The sequence below is a fragment of the Anopheles coustani genome, chromosome 3 (assembly GCF_943734705.1).
Source record: "Anopheles coustani chromosome 3, idAnoCousDA_361_x.2, whole genome shotgun sequence".
NCBI lineage: Eukaryota > Metazoa > Arthropoda > Insecta > Diptera > Culicidae > Anopheles > Anopheles coustani.
The window spans coordinates 10,835,399-10,852,304 of record NC_071288.1 but is presented as its reverse complement, the minus strand read 5'-3'; the positions used below and the strand labels follow the sequence as shown (position 1 = coordinate 10,852,304).

The 16,906-nt window shown below is 47.5% G+C and overlaps 3 protein-coding genes across 3 annotated transcripts; 1 reads left to right on the top strand and 2 right to left on the bottom strand.

The window, feature by feature from the left end:
* Nucleotides 1–1,869: 1,869 nt before the first annotated feature.
* Nucleotides 1,870–7,404, bottom strand: LOC131261477 (mucin-2-like). Its single transcript, XM_058263520.1, has 4 exons — nt 7,162–7,404; nt 4,576–7,063; nt 2,711–4,029; nt 1,870–2,633 (listed from the first exon to the last, which is right to left on the bottom strand). Exons 2-4 carry the CDS (start codon nt 7,056–7,058, stop codon nt 2,179–2,181), a joined length of 4,257 nt encoding a protein of 1,418 aa, XP_058119503.1. The 5' UTR covers nt 7,059–7,063; nt 7,162–7,404; the 3' UTR covers nt 1,870–2,178.
* A 600-nt stretch (nt 7,405–8,004) lies between these two features.
* LOC131258883 (probable RNA 2'-phosphotransferase) lies at nt 8,005–8,623 on the bottom strand. The gene has a single exon (XM_058260275.1). The coding sequence runs from the start codon at nt 8,559–8,561 to the stop codon at nt 8,034–8,036; it is 528 nt and encodes a 175-aa protein (XP_058116258.1). The 5' UTR covers nt 8,562–8,623; the 3' UTR covers nt 8,005–8,033.
* A 196-nt stretch (nt 8,624–8,819) lies between these two features.
* Nucleotides 8,820–15,300, top strand: LOC131261076 (titin-like). Its single transcript, XM_058262978.1, has 3 exons — nt 8,820–8,992; nt 9,083–12,555; nt 12,779–15,300. The coding sequence occupies exons 1-3, from the start codon at nt 8,962–8,964 to the stop codon at nt 14,996–14,998; spliced, it is 5,724 nt and encodes a 1,907-aa protein (XP_058118961.1). The 5' UTR covers nt 8,820–8,961; the 3' UTR covers nt 14,999–15,300.
* The last annotated feature ends 1,606 nt before the right edge of the window (nt 15,301–16,906 follow it).

Below are 16,906 nucleotides of genomic sequence, written 5' to 3'. Positions count from 1 at the left end.
GATATAGAGAAAGAGGGAGTGTGAAGGAGAAAGAAATAAACTCCAACGGAGAAGAAATGAAAGAGAGTGTAAAGTATCTCGCGCACGTTTTGTGTGTGAGAGGGAAGGCAATTCGCTAGCATAAAGCAGAAAGAGATACAAGAAAAAATGGGAAAAAATCAACGATTGCATCGAACCAAATGCAGTAGCCTACTCCGTGTAGCTGAGTCGAATGCATCCGTACTTTAGTGCTTGAAAAATGTATTTTAAAGTACTCACAATGATTAATCCTATTTCAGTTTTCGCGCTCAGATAGAAACGTCCCTCGCAATACGGCCAGAATCAGGAAAAAGTCGTTTCCCCTCGCTTCGCTGCCCACACATGTGACGTTGCATTTCCTGTTACTATTTCCGATTTATCTTGCATCTTCTCCTTTTTCATCTTTGACCGGTAGCCGGAAAGAGATAGCAGTGCTGGCAATGTGTTCCTCCCCCCCCCCTTCCTCCCTCCACCTCCTTCCCTTCCCTTACATGGGACAAAGTGATTACGCTTCCCGATCGGCCTTCTCCCGGCGCATTCCGCCTGTGTTGCATATTCATCCACTCCGGTTTCCAACCGTTTGCTTTTCCTTTCCGTTGCAGTGCTTCCACTGTACCATTATTTTGTCGGTGCATCCGCTGCCGAACCAGAAGCGGCGAAAGAATCAGGAAAAAAGGGCAAACACGAATAAATACCATCGCATAGGCGTAGCGAGAGAGAAAGAAGGCTGAAAATGGAATGAAACGTAAAGGAGATGTAGGCTCTTCCTTAACGGGAAGACGTGAAGGATCCCAGGAAGTGATACCATTTCGTTCCACTTCCCAGTGACCCACCCGCCCCGTCCTGTAGCGTGGAAGGGAAGGAAGGAAAAGAAACTATGAAAACACCCTGGGTAAGGGATCCGTGTGGTACGATTCTTATTAAAAATCGCATCCCTTCGCTCTCCCTCCACACTGGGAGGTTTCGGGGTTCATTGGACGAGCAGGCCGACGACAAAGGGAGGAAGCGCAACACCGCAACGCGCGACAAGAATAAGGTAAGGTAAAGATCATTCGAAGAAGAAATTTTTAAAAAAGGGAAAAAAACTATGAGGATGCATCTCATCTCATTCCCATGCCACTGTTGCAAACGACGGCCAGCAGCATCGTCTGCGTGCGTTCCTCCAAGCTGTCTGCCGCTCGATCGGCTGGGAAGAATTTTGAGAAGGTAAAAAAAATGAATATAAATACACACAAAAGAAGGTAGAACTCATCTGCATTCACGATCTGCAGCACACTACCACCGAAGCCTGCATTGCATGCCTGCATGATTTCTACGCACGTCGCGCCGTTAGCCGATTTGGTTCCCATGCAAGGCACTTTCTTCCCAGGGTCGTTTTGGATATCCCTTCTTTGCACCTTCCGTTCTTTCCACGGTTCGCTGTTGGTTTTTCCATCATAATCGAATAAGCTGATGATAAGCCAATCTGATTTTCATCGATTTTTTTTAACTGTGGGAATTTGCGGGAAGACCAACATGTTTTTCGAGGGAAGATTTTTACAGCCTTTACCAGTAGAGGAGAAGCTTAGTTATTTTGTTTAAAAAAGAACCATCGAAAATGTTAGTTAAAACCGCTATAAAACGGGATTATACAGACCCTTTCTAAATGATAAAGTGAACCGTTTTCAAGTAATTTGGTGTGGAACGAACCCACAGGAACCTTCAAAAAATACCTTATTGAACATGATTTGGTAACATTGCAACTAAGTAATCCATTCTCAACTGATGAAAGTGTACATTTTATTAGAGGTTGCAAAAAACAATCCATGTCTCGGGAAGATGTCATCAATATTTGCAAAACAAAACACGAAATTTGGCCCCCATAAATCAACTATCGTCGTAAGGATACATATTATTTTTTATAGTTAAAAATTCAATAAACTGGAGCATTTATCACACGCTTAAATACTACCATGTTAATAATTGTTAGTATAGAACAAGAAACCAAACTGCCCTACGTAGGGGGGAAAATAATAGTAAGAATAAATGTTATACTTCAAATATAATAAAAATCATTCTGTTTTGCTGTACCACTTGCCGGGCTGGTGTTTTAAGAAGGCAGAACATTGTCATTTGAATTTCCCAAGTCGGGTTCCCACAGGGTGCCAACGGAGAGGCTAATTAGGTTTGCGGGTGATTATCCCGATGCTTCATTTGCAACTCGAACCGTCGGTTTGTGCGCACGCCTTTCAACAACTTCGACTGCTTCGAGCGTAGCTGCTCTATCGGACGGGCGGATGACGTTCCGGGTACCGCCGCTACAGACGTCGACTGCGACACTTCGGTGCCTGTTGCCTGCTGTTTAGATTTGAATGCTGCCTGGTACTGCTGCAGTCGATTCGTGTTGCTACTCTGGTTCGCCACTTTTTTCCTAGGTCCCTCTCCCACTACAACCACTCTGGAAGCCGCAGTCAACACCGGACGCACAATGTTGGTGGCCTTCGGGTGAGCTTGTTGCTGACGGGGCACGGCGGCAGCTGCCGCTGTCGGTTTGCCAAATATAGGAATACTACCTCCACTGGCTTTAAAGATAAATGGTTTTTGTGCGGCCGGCGCTTTCTTTTCCTTTGCTGGTCCTGCAAATAATAAGACAAGGGAGTCAAGGGGGTCCGCAATGAGGGTGGGGGAGATTGAGAAAGCAATGACTACACACCTTCGTCGGATGGTTTAACTGCTAATGCAGCAGCAGGACGAGCGAGCAATTTCGTAGCAGGACTGGCCGTGGTCAAGATCTCCTTTGCTCGTTGATCCTTACGCTTCATGAAGTCAGCAATCGATTCCATCCGATCGAAATGGTTGGCGTGGATGTTCTTGAAGTTCGGCACCTTACGGCATATCTTGCTTGGCTTCACGTCGCCCGCCGTTGGTTTGTGCTCGGACATGGAACGCTTGCGGGGGCCAGCCTGTTTCGTGGCGGATTTCGCGGTCTCCTCTTGTTTCTGCTGGAAGCTCTTCATCACTAGTCGCTCGTCGATTTCGTTCACCAGTATGGTCGAGTTTGCCGGACTGTGGAAAGTAACGTTCCGTTTGATCGTCGTATCAACCTCACTGGCCGACAGGGATCGTTTACGGCCTTCATGCAGCAGTAGCTTGGTTACGGCGCGTTCCTTCAGTGGGCCCCCGTCTTGTACCAACTTCATTGCCAGCGGAGTGCTGGTGGCACTTCCACTACCGCCAGCCTTCGGTGCGATGGTTGCAGCAGCATCGATTTGCCGACAGAAAGCCATAGCCGCCGGACTGTCCATTATTTCGATAATCTCTGGAGCTTTATCCGGTGAACACTTGTTGTCCGTGTCTTTGTTGCTTTCCATAGAACTAGGGGTGTGCGGTGCTGTTGCTTCCGGAACGGGGTTGGACAACTGCTGCTCTCCAACTTTTGGTGAGTCAACCGTTATGTCGATGGCGACGTCAAAAGTTTCATCCAATTTTTCTTTTTCATTGGACGCCGGCGTTTCCGGTATGATCCTAATCGCAGGTACCGCACCACCATCATTCCCATGGACTTCTTCGTGGGTCGAGCTAGCTGTCGATAGAGGTTGCTTAACATGCTCCACCACGTTCTGTACTTCATCTTCTAAATATTCAATTTCGCCGAGCGAGCAATCTTCCAGCAGATCCCCATCTTCCACCTTTAGTTCATCAATAGTACCTTCACCGGAAATATCGAGGGCGCGCCGATTGCCACTGGCCGTTTTTTCCGGTCGAATGCTAAAGGCAACTTCTTTTTGGGTATCCTTGCCAATTGTTGCACTAGTGGGCAGTGCAACAGAAGCGATGACATTAGCAGTAACATTCTGTGGCTCGGCGTCACCACCTGCATCCGAAATTAACAAGTTGTCCTCGCGAGTTTTGCTATCCTCCATTGGCTCAACCTTTGATACATTGCCGGAGATGGCTTCGCCTTCAGAGGGCTTCTTACATTCAGTCATAGACAAGGATACATCGCACGTTTGTTCAAGCTCGAGTTTCTCGCTGTGAAGTTTGGGTGGGGATAAGGGAAGAAGCCCGTTCGAAATTAATAACATTAAATGTTGTGCACTAGAGAGCTCATATCGACGCAACGCTTGTATTACTATATCTTTACAAACAAATCATTTGCACGCCTTCTAGCACACGAGATTTTTTGTAAATTTGTCCCAATGAATAAAATGTTTGTCCCAAAATGTGTTTATACTATTTAAAAAAATAGAAATGAATTCGTTTATTGAAATTTCTTTGACACAAAACGTACAAATGCCTGCTCTATTTGTTCATAGAAGGACATGCAAATGTTGTGAAATTCAAAAACCAGTACATATATATAAAAATATGAAAGCACATTAGAAACTTAAATGAAATGAAAAAAGCATGCGAAGGATATAGGTTCTAGTTAATCACTTAACGATACTAAAAATAAAGTTATAAAAGAGATCATACGTAAACGGTATTAATATGAATGTCTTTCTTATAACTATAAGCATTTGGAAAATATGTGTGTCGTTTCTCTAAATAAACGAACGCACTATAAACAAAACTTACCCAATTCTAGGATGCTGACCGACCGACTTCTCGCCAACGGAGGCTGGGATGGTGCCAGCTGAACCCTCGACAACGTCACTAGCTACTTCGTGTTCCGATTCCGTTTCAACTATTTCATTATTTCGTTGTACATCCGTTTCGGGAATCGGCGATTTTTTCTTCTCCACTTGTGATGCTGCCGTTGAGGGCCCTTCCGCAACATCGACTCCCGTGTCCATGTCGATATGCGATTGAGGATGTCTCTTGGCAACATCGATTGCAGAATGTTCCTCTACCATGCGGGTCGACGCACTCTGAAGATTTGCGGTGGATTTTTTAGTGTCCTTCGCTGCTCTAGACTTCACAACCTGACCAACGCTATTGTTTGTTTCGTCATCGCCGTCGTCGTCGTAGAACTTTTTCGGTTTGAGTTTTCTTCCCGACCGGCTGCTTCCGGTCTTCTCTGCAGAGGTAGTGTCAGAAACACCCACCGATTGGCTTGTTAGTGAGGAGCTATTATTGTTCTGTTTTTCCGACGATTCGTTAACATTTGCGAGTGATTTCTTTACAGTCCGAGCCGAAACGAGAGATGTTGGCAATTCCAGAGGTTCAGAGGTGCCACCCGATGTTACAGCTCGGTCTGGTTCATCGGTTACGGACACATGATGCTTTTGATGGTGGTCATCTACGCCCCGTTTTGTGACAAACGAATCCAAGTGAGCTTCAATGTCGTCATCGACTGGCGCTGGGGGTGCTTCGTTTGACGTGGCCTTTACAAGTTTACTCTGTGCGACGTCCGTTGCATTAACCTCCGGTCGATCAGTGGCACCGTCATATTCGAAGCCAATTATTTGTTTCACCTTAATCCTTCTTCCCGAGCGTGAAACTTGCTGCACCTTTGGCGAGCGCTTCGACGGTGTTATTGCCAAACCTGTAGTGCTAATTTCAGTGTCGGTCACCTCTTTGCGAGCAGGATTCTGTAAGACCAACTTGGGAATCTCCGTGTCGGTCTGTGATTTAGAAGAAGAAGCAAGTTTATCGGTAGTCATTTTTTTCCTCGGCGACATCATTTCTCCAACATCAGTCGACTCGTCAACGCTGTCTACCTTTCGCTTTCTTCCGCCTTCGCTCGAATCGTTGCCGTCAAGAACGGGTTGTTTACCGGAAGATTCCATCTGATCAATTTCAAAAAATTTCTTCGGTTTCAGTTTCCTGCCAGAGCGCGACAAAGATGCCACCGCCAGAGTATCGTGTGTCGAAGTGATGGAATCTTCCGATAATTTCTGCCCAGCTAACATCCCGTTGTCTTCAACTGTGACGGCAGTTGGCATCAAAGATTTAACGGCACGTCGCCCAGGAGTGCGACCAGGTGTTTTGCTAGCTTGAATTGTATCTTTCTTCGGTTCGTTTTCCGATTCTGGGCCCAATTTTGGCGGTACGTATGATCTTCCCCTGGGCTGATTCGGTTTCAATAAAGCTGGTGCAGGGCTATCCTCTCGTTGCTTCATTAAGGATTTACCTACCGGACGCCCCGGGGTGCGTCCTATCTTTCCAGTGGTATTATCTTTATCTGCTTCGTTTTCGGTGGTTGAAGATGGTTTTGTCTTACGACTCAGATTCGGCGATGCAACCACCTCTGGATTATTTGCGCTAACTTTCGATACGGACTTCGTCGATGGGCGACCCGGCGTACGACCCGTTTTAATACTCGCGGTATTTATCTCCTCCTTTTGCGGCTCAGACGCTGCGGTCATGGTCGATGCTACCGGTTTGACTCTTCGTCCCGGTGTTTTAGGGGCGGCCGTTGCAGGGCTTGCAGTGCGTGAAGATGTCGCTTCAGAATCAGAATCGTCCCGTACAGTTGTTTTGCGAGACGCGGAACGGCCACTTTCCTTTGCAGTAAGTGACTTCCCACGACCGTCACGGGCTCGTACCGTCTCCTCTTCCGAATTCTGCCCGGAGTCTTCATTCATCGTTCGCTTTTTGGCAGATCTCGACGGACGGCCGGGAGTTTTGGTAGATGCCGGAAGCACACCTTTTGACTCTTCCAAAGCCTTCCGAGGACTTAGCAAAATTTCACTCTCAAAATCGATCAGCTTGCTCGGCACCTTTATCTTGCGTCCTGACTTCGAGATACCGCTGTCGTCCACAGTAGCTTTTTCGTTCTTCAAGCTCTTTTTAGGCGTAGCTGCGAGCGAGCTGATTGTTTTTCTGGTCGTGTTGACGGTTTTGCGAGATTCCTTCACATCGTCGGAGGAATCTTCCGCCTTCGTCAACGCGCTCTTCCCAGATGTGGCTTTAGCTGGGCTACCAACAGCATCAAGAACATCTTTGGTTTTCCGTACAGCCGATTTCTTAGCTTCGGCCACCGGCGCAACCGGCGAACGTTCCGGGGAGTCCAGATGTGCCGGTCGTCTCACCTTCCGGCCAGATTTAGTGATGGCCTCTTTGGTCAAGATGGATTCCACCGTTTCGAGGTGACGTTTTTTCGGAGTATTCTCCATCTTATCTAGATGTTAGAGATACGTATCATTTCGGTTAGGCTGACAATCATATTGCTCGTATCAAGCCACAAAGCTGGATCGAGGCACATCTAAATCAACTTACCGACGCGAAGCTGTGTTCGATGAGAAGTTTGCTGGTTACAAACAATCCACGCAGTGATGGCGTTATCGAAAAGTCAACACTCTTCCGTACAGATGCTGATACTTTGCGTCTTTATCTTGGTACTGTGCGTTGATAGAATACAGCAAGTTAACTTTGTCAGAAAATTGAAACAATAACTTTACAAAATGGAAATCTTCGTTTGAACAAGCAGTGTACCAAGCAGCGGTGAACTGTGATCGTTTGTTATTTGTCCGTTTTTTCGTTTGCAACTGATTTGATTAGTTCTCTGGATGACCGTCGCACTAGCGCCGCGTAACGCCATCAACTGCTGGAGCTGTCAAAAATGGCTCTATTATTTTTTTGAAGTTACCGTTGAATATGGTTGTTCAAATGCTAGTTTACGAACAAAAAAGTAGACACACTAGATAAACAAGAAACAACGGTGGAAAAAATAATAACAAACAAATACAGCTACGATTATGCAGCCCTAAACGCCAACCTACTCATAGTACAGAAAGCAGGATCAGATTAACCTAGGTGAATAAAGGGAAAAATTCGAAAGATTCCAACCAGACCACGACATCAAACCATGGTGTCTTCCAGTCATAGCACACGAAAGTAAAACCTCAAACTGTATTTTGGCAGGACATGGTCTATCAAAATACTGGTTAACTAAAATGAAAATCATTCTTCAGGAAATTGCGCTAGTGCCTAAACTACCGCAAACAACAAAATACTTCGCGTTCAAACTGCACCAAAAGAGGAACAAGATATACTAGTTTATTAAAAAAAAAGGAATTGGACTTGGCAACTACAAAAAAACTTTCAATTTGTCTTGTTAACATTTTATTGTTCACCTTGTTTACGGACTGTTAGTCCCAAATTTCCAAATATTCCGCTGCTATATCCTGCCGGCATAGAACGTAACCGTTTTTCGTCCGATAGAACGTGTGCGCTTTTGGGGGCCTTATTCGTAGTATTCTATAACGCACCGACGTTTTAGGGGGTGGTGCATCATACATATGGATATAATGTCTTCCCATGCGTTTTAATCCATCACTCAGAATAAGTGGCAGTGCTTTATCATTCGTTGCATGAAATAGAAACTCCGGTGGATCGATGACATCATAGCTCTCACAGAATAGCACACTGTGGCCATTCACTGCACGTACCGCTTCGCCCCGTACTTCATAACGTCCCTTTGTATCTTGTGCTACAATTTCCAACATACGATTTCGATTAACGCCGGGACAACTTTCTTCTAGCAAAGCGAAGCTAATGAAACCGTCAGCATCCATATGTTTTGCTAGAACAGGCGAATGACGCAGCATCCAAGAAAATTTTTGAGGTGTTATGCCGGCACAGTGACGACTACCTTGAGCTCCTCTTCTCGTACTCATAGCGACTCTCTGCTCTATAACATATGTGCGTATCGAATATATTTTCAGATAACGAATGCAAATCACCCAGAATTTTAACTTCTCTCTTGTTTTCGTCCCTTCTACTTACTAAAAATAGGATTATTCTGTAAACATGAAAATGTGCGAGCTCGTTTGACATTTTGTAACGCAGCGTAGCGTAACGCTCTGCTATCCGGTGCGATTTCGAAAGCAACGACAGCCGTCTGTCAAATAGATCAGAAAAGCGAGCGGCACTGGTTGACGAGGGAAAAACGTGGATCGTGTTTTCACTGCGCATTCAAGCAAAACGTCGTGCTGTTGAATCAGTTTTTTGTAATTTTTCTCGGTGATTTCGTTTATTTGTATACTTGTGCAGTACTGTAGGTTGTAGTCTCACAATATGAATACGGAGGAAGAAGTTCCGGCTAGAGGTAAGTGGTGGTGCCATAACCAATGGCAGTTGTAGCAACTGGATGGTCGATCGTACCGTATAGTAACGAATCTTGGTGGCCACTTTGCAGTCACACGCGGTGCCCTTCGTCGGCGCTCAATCGACCAAGATGCGACACCCCAAAATCCGGCGGGTTCCGGCACCGGCGCTGCCGGAGGAACTCCAAAAAAAGCGACCAGCACCAAAAAGGGGTCTACACTGGGCGCAATTCAGGAGGCTCAAGGCCGCCCATCAACACCGGTAGTCGGCGGTCGTACTACGCGTCGTCGAATGTCTGAATCGTCCGACACACCAACCACAGCCCCGAACAAGGCAGTTCAGATCCTGAAGGATGCGGAAACTGGTACCGGATCCGGACGGCGTTCGCGTAACAACTCGCTGACATTGACAGAGGAAAATGTCGAGCTGCTGAACCAAGCGAATGAAGGGACCAGCATGGGCGGGCGCACTCGCACACCGGCCCGTCTCCGAGCGTCCCATGAAGCACTAGTCAGCACGACGCCCCAAACGGCCCCGCCAGCCGTACGGCGTTCAACTCGGCGCAACAGCGTCACGTCGGACGATGGTTCCATACAGTCGCTGCCAATCACCACTCCGAAGACACCGGTGGTGCGCTCACTCAAGGAAGAAACCATCGTCGAGGAGGATGCTAGCAGTGCCGATCGTAGCGAGCCGGAGACGACCACAAATCGGAACACTCGACGCCAGGTTGGCACACCGAAGGCTACTTCGGAAAGCCCTCGACGCCAGGTTGGCACACCGAAGGCTACTTCGGAAAGCCCTCGACGGGACGCTCCTAGTCCCCTATTGTCGGTTAAAAAAGAAATGACACCGACTCGTGCAAGTGTCTCTCCAAAGCCTCGTAATTCAACACCACGTTCGAAAAACGTTTCCTTCAGCGATGACTCTAAACAGGAGGACCATCAGAGTGGCTACCCGAAAACGCCCACTTCACCTGGAAAGAAATTTGTCTTGGTTGAGGTGAATGATTTGCGTAACACACAGCTAATCAATGGTGCGCCGAAGGTAAATGCTGAGATAGATTTGAATGGAAGTGCCGAGAAGGATAAGGCGGTCAAGGATGTCCTAGCCGGGTCACCTACAATCAGTGTTGATGGGGAGAACTCTGAAAGCGACCCACCGAAGGCTGTCGAGGTAGTTAAGGAGCAGGATGAAAAGGAACAGAAAGACATTCCTGCTTCCCCGGTAGCAGTGAAAATGGCCAATACTCCGGCTAAAGACAGTACGCCGATGAAAACGTCCGAATCCATCCCGGTTGGTGACCGTTCAGAAGTGAATGCAAATAATATAAGTGGTATCGAGGAGCTGGAATCCTCTATGATCCTCCCATCGTCCAATAAGCCGAAATACTGGAGCAACTCGGTGCGCGGTACCGCCACGCAACCGATTGACTTATTTACAGTAAGTAAGCAGGAGAAGGGCAGCCCCAAGCACGAGGAAGAACAAAAAAGCACCAAATCGCCTGACAAGTTAGTTGAACCTAAAGAAGCCGAACGCCATATAGAAGAAAAGAATGAAGAGGACGAAGAAGACGAGGAGGAGGAAGAAGAGGAGGAACGGGACAGGAATGAGCTAATCAATGATGAGGCGATGGAAGTGGACGGTTATCAGTCAGGCGATTCATTGGATGCCGAAGTAAGACAGGAGATGCAGGAGAATGAAATTCTGGATCATGGCGAGGATCTTGGCAGTGAAGATACGGCCGACGAAGGCGCCGCAGATGAACAGTACGAGAACGATTCGTTTATCGTATCGGACGACGATGAGGAGCTGGACGAGGATGCTTTGCTGAATGGCACTGGGGATGATTTAAGTACCAGTGGTAGCCCGATCAAGTCGGCAAAGAAAGCAACCACCACACCCCGTCGCCGGATCATTCAAATGGGCGATGATAGCGACGAGGAACTAGAGGAAAAATTACTCTCGACACCGCCCTCTTCGGATCAGAGCGTTGCAAACCGATCGTTGGACATAAAGCGTTCAGCGAAACGTCTACAAACGACTGACGAAGAAGCCTCTCCAGAGAAGAAACCAAATCGTCAGTCGGTGTCGAAGGACGAAACCGGAGACCGGAAGGTGTGTACACCGAAAAAGATACCGATGGAGAAATGTGACGACCCAAAGGATACTCCGAAGAAGATCGAAAGCACTCCAACAAAAGTCCTTCCGTCGACGGCGGAAACCGATGTGGCAAAGGGTGGTACTCCGAAACAGTCTACTAATACTCCGGGTAAGCTGCAGTCTTCTCAAGAAACGATTACTCCTGCAAAAAGTGTATCTGATATTACCCAACCTGATACACCCTCAACGGCGGATGTTTCGACGTCGCCTAATAACACAAAGGAGGAAGGCGATGAGTCATCGCTAGACGAACTTAACAGCGTGTCGGTCGTACTGTCCCGTAAAAGCCTTCCCGCCAGTTCAACGGAGGATCGGCTATCGGCGGACAGCAAATCGGAAGCACGTAAAAGTCTTCCTGCGAGCACTAAAATGCAATTCACCGAGGAAGTGACAACGGAGGATTTGCATCCATCGTCTTCGAATCTTGACGCGTCGTATCGAGAGCAGGAGGAGGAGGAGGAAGATCAACAGCAGAGCGGCAAAGCTGCGGAGCAAAGTAACGCCAGTGAAGATGCGGTCGATCAAGAAAGAACCGAAAAATCCGCCATTTGCATCACGAGTGATGAGGAGTACTTTGAAACTTCCGATGTTATTGACCTGGCAGAAGAGAGCAAAGGAAAATCGGTAGAACGGGAGCTGCCCCAGGAAGAGAAATCGGAGGACACGGCCTTGGCTACCAAGCAACAACCATCGCCGACGGTAGTGGTGCCACCCGTCAAACCGGCCCGAAAGTCTCTTCCAGCGGCACCGCTGATTTCGGCCCAGTTTTATCTCGGCGCCTCGAAAAAGGAAAAGCGGAACACGCTCGGTGGTGTTCCCTCAACCGTTGGTGCGACCTCTACACCAAACCCGAAAAAAACGAACAGTGCGAAGACTGCCAACGCCTCATCGAAGCTGGTGGCTAATCCGTTCGCTATGGCTTCGGCCAAGAACGCAAAGGGACGTTTGTCCATGGATGATGCGGCTGTCAAGCAGACCAAGACGGATGATCAATCGATGCAAAAGACGAAAGTGAAAACTCGTAACTCACTGCCGACGAAGTTGGACGGCGGGATTCTGGCGGACGGGGCCAATGCGTCGAAGAAAAAGAGTGACCCATCGATCATGGAGGAAAGGGAGAAGCACGCTGTCGAGCAGGACGAACCAGAGCCGATGGAGGTCGATGAGTATATTGAGGAGGAGAACGAACAAAACGATGATGGCGAAGGCGAAGGTGAAGACGAATCGGAGCCGGAAGAAAAAACTACTAAATCATCTGTCGCGAAGCCGAAAACTCCGCTGAAGCCGAAGAAAGCTCTTGAGGATTTCGATATTGAGAGCATTCTTACGCGGTGCAATGAGGTGGTACGAGCGAACAAGGAACGCAAGAAGCAATTGGCTACACTGGCACAACAGAAACGGGTAAGTTGACGACGCCTTGGTACGTGCTTCCAAAGTAATGTCTGAAAACGTGGAGTATTATCATTCTTTTTAACTCGCTCTTATCCCTTACATACCCCAACTGCAAAATTAAGGCTCACGCTCTGATAAGCCAATTACGTCGCAAAGAATTTACAGTTTTATTAAGTTATGTTGGACTATTTTTAAATCTACTTTTCCTACGACTACGATCCATTTTTAACAGGACGAGAAAAGACGGCTTCGGGCGCTTCGTGAGCAGCAAGAAAAAGAAGCAGCTGCCAGCAAAGGTGACAACACCGTGAAGGACCAGCCAACCGATTCCGAGGACGAAACGACGGGTGATAAGCAACCGAACGCGACTACCACCAGCAACAACGACACTACCGGGCAGTCCATCCCAGGTGGTGGACAGCAAAACGATGAGCCGACGAAGAAAAAGAAAAAGCGCAAGCCGAAGATTAAGAACTACGTCCTGGAAGAGATGAAGGAGTTAAAGAAGGACCACGTATCGGAAGCGTTGCTGCGCAAAATGGAAGCGCGAGAAGCGAGAAAGGAGCGCAAGAAGGCGAAGCGTGCGGCGCAAATCAAGCAGCTTAATAAGGAAAATGGGCTCTCGGTGGGGGGCGGCAGTGCGTCGGATGGTGGTGGTATTGGTGCGAAGTTGCAGAAGGTAGCGGCAAAGAAGAAGCAGCAACAGAAGAAGGAGGAAACTGCTGCCACGGAGGAGACGAAGGAACAACCCGCGGTACGTGTAGCCGTTTCGGCGTTTTCCGTTTTCCAGCAGTTGCAGAACAATTCGAAACCGGTCAACGGTGGTGGTGCGGCGCTTGTTAACAGTACGATGAAAGGTCCGCATGCGGGAGTGTTGTCAGAGGTGAAGAAGGGCCTCAAAAAAGGCCCGGAACCGGTGGGAACGATAACAAAACTGAAAGACGGCCAACCAAAAGCACTTCACTCGGACGAAGCGGCAGGGTTGAAGAAAATCGGTAAGCTAACTTCGGGCTCGGAAGTGAAGGAGATTGCTGGGAAGCCGTCCAAGGAGAATCGTCAACCGACGGTGGAGGTAGTGGCGAAGACACCTACTGCAGACAATGTGGTCAGCGCGAAGAAGAGTAAGATGGCAGCGGCACAGAAAGCGGCAAGCGAAAGTCAGCTTCAGCAGCAGCAGCAGCAGCAGCAGCAGCAGCAGGCTACGAGTTCGTTTGAAAATGTCAAAGCTAAGGAGGCCATGACAAAGAATGTCGCTTCGCTCGATTCCGCCGTTTTGCTTCCGAAGTCTCTACCGGATCCAGTCCAAGAGGAAACGCGTAAACTGAAGAAATCGAAGAAAAACAAAGCGGGCAAGTTGAGTGCAGCGGAGGGGGAGAAGGATGTGCAACAGTTTGTTGAGGAGAAGCAGGAGGTGGCGATCGAGCAGGACCTTCCGAAGTCGGTGCCAAAAGAGAAGAAGTCGAAGAAGAAAGCACAGGAAGTAATTCCGGAAACAGAAGACCGTAGTGGGTTGTTGAAGGAAAAGAAGCCCAAAAAGAAGGCGGCCGCGATGACTTTGGAGGTGGCAGAAGAAGCGTTGGCAAAAGAAGTCCCGGAACCAATCGGGAAGGAAAAGAAGCTCAAAAAGAAGTCAGCCGCTGCTGCCGCCATGAGACACGATGGGGTGAATGGAGAAACGCTGATGGCTAGCGCGATCCGCGAGGTTCATGCAGCAATCGAGGGCTCGAAAAAGAACAAAAAGGCAGCCCAGAAGAAAAAGCTCGTGGATATAGAAGAGCAGCAACGGGATGATGGTTTGTTGCCAACGAAAGAACCTGCCAGCGATGCGCCGAAAAAACGCAAGCGCGATCCGATCGATGGTTCGACGCCTCGGCCGACCAAGCTGCGCGCTCTTCAAAGAGCCGACCACGGTGGTTTCGTGGAGGCAACGGTAACGCCGGACAAGACACGTCTGAAGCGTAACTTCGGGTTCGAGGAGCTGCAGGCCACACCGAAGGCGGTCGGTTTCAAGGTGTCCTCGCTGCTTCCAACCGACGAGCTGCGCACCCTGGCCGAGGAGACAACCAAGGTGGGTAAATTGCAAAGCACCAAGAAAAAGGGAACGATGGTGCCGGAACCGAACCGCGCGCTTCCGTTGCCGGTGTGGACGCGCTCCGGCTACTTCATGGAGATACCGGAGGAGAACAACAAGGGAGGTGTCGACAAGCGTCCAAAAAAAGCGACCGATGCGGATGAGGATGCGGGCTACATTTCGCTGAAGGGCCACGATAACTTTAAACTGAAGACTCTTCGGAACGGTGATGGCGGCGGAGCCGCCTCGTCGTCGGCCAGTGTGGTAAAGCCTCATCGCATCGACAAGGCCACGGTTGCACCGTCGGTTATCAGTTTTAAGCGGCAACAGTTGCTTGAAAAAACGGCCCATTTACGCGAGAAAAAAGGTGGCCGGAAGTAGTAGAATAACTCACACCCCGAAATTATGCCACCCCCCCACCCATCCTGTGCCCTTTTGTACATAGGCATCATATTTTTCCTCCCTTTTCTGCTCGGCGGTCATGCGGCGGGGGGTTACTCTTTTGCTCATAATTTTTATTCGTTCCACTTCAAGTTATTTCCATTCCTTTTTTTAAATCTCTCATATATTGGACGAAATCAAAATGACCCAGAAATGTAGCGATTGCGTGCCGTAAAGAAATGTGTGTATGTAATTATATTGGAAATGAAAATAAAATGAACTTTCTGCTGGTCTATACACAACTGTTGCAAAGTGTGTACATTATTTGACGACAATGCTGATTACAATTATCCATCTGAAGGATAAACTGATATCAATAGTTTTCTTTAAGCCTTTCCTTCCGTTTCAAACATCTCCATCGATGCAGCGTTCAAGTTTGGCTCGTACAGCTTGTGGCTGAACACAAAACCTTGTGGACAGGGAACTGGATACCCCACCAGCAAGAACCGTTTCGATCGCGAACCGGTCACGCCTCCGCCGTGGATCAGAAAGTGACGCATACACCAGTCAAATTTGCCGTCGCACTCGCACCGCCGGCGTTCAAAATTTCCGGTTGGGAAAAGATGTAACCGATTCGATTTTGTACCGAGCGCTCGTTAAAAATTGCATACCTGCAGGGACTTTGTATGGAAATCGTATGGGAAACGGTATCACCGATTCGAATTGTATATGAGAGCGAAGAATGGAGAACGTAACATGTATGTCCCTCTCACGTTTTTTTCATACATTTGTTTTGTTTATGTTCCGTTCTACCATTCGATGCAGCGAACAGTCGGAATGAAAACTACACGAAGTTTAAAAAATGCATGATATAAATTCTAAAATATCTCTGTTGCGGTTTATCGTAGCTAAACACAATCCGAAGACATAATCTTAACCTGAAAAGAATCTTGTCAACTCAGGTCATAACTCCTAAATCGCTTTACAACTGATGGAGTTTTGAACGATTTTGAAAGCATTTGCAACATTGCCATATGGTTTTACAAAACAACAACTGGTAGAAAGATGTCTCTTTGGACAAAGATGGTACCTGCGAACAGATACCATGTGTTTGACACGTTGTTTGAACAAATCGATCACAGTTCAACATCAATGAAAATAACAAGCGCATACGCCGCGGTGTAAAACATAATTTTTGTATCGGGAACAAAGTACAAAAAAGACACAATCGAGTGATTTATCATATTTATGTGTTACCATGAAAGTAAAGTTGATGAATTAAAAATCCCGACGACCGCGTTGAATTTTGAATCCAACCACGCACTTTCTCGTTTTCAATCAGCGAACAAAAAAATCACAACTTTTCCGTTCCACCAGGCTCAAGTAGTGCCAGGCTCAAAGCACCTTCTGTGAAGGGTGGAAGCAATGCGCAATCAAACTATGTGCATTTCCTGTGCTTAAAGGAAAGGTACAAAAGAACGGTATTATTTTTCCGGCCTCGATCACTCCTCTCGCGTAGATGCTACATCCGATATTGCAGTATGTTTTGCAACAGTGTCACCAACACTGAATAATTGAATGCATACCATCGTGTTGTCCAAAGACTTCATGTTTTCAATAACCCACTCGATCGATTTTCATTATACAAACGCATCACTAGACGAACTCCAATATTACAGTTAGGCCATGTAATATCGAACCCCAAGCATTTGTGTTCATAGGAAACTTACAAAGTAACGATAATTTGTCCGGCAGTGATCTTTTTTCTATGCGCCCGTGCAGTTGCTACAGCAATACAAGAGTATGTTTTGCTACTGCATTACCCACGCAGAATAAACAAATGCAATAATTGCAATAATTGCCGAAATAAACAAATGCAAAATAATATTGTGGAATTTCCAACCTAAA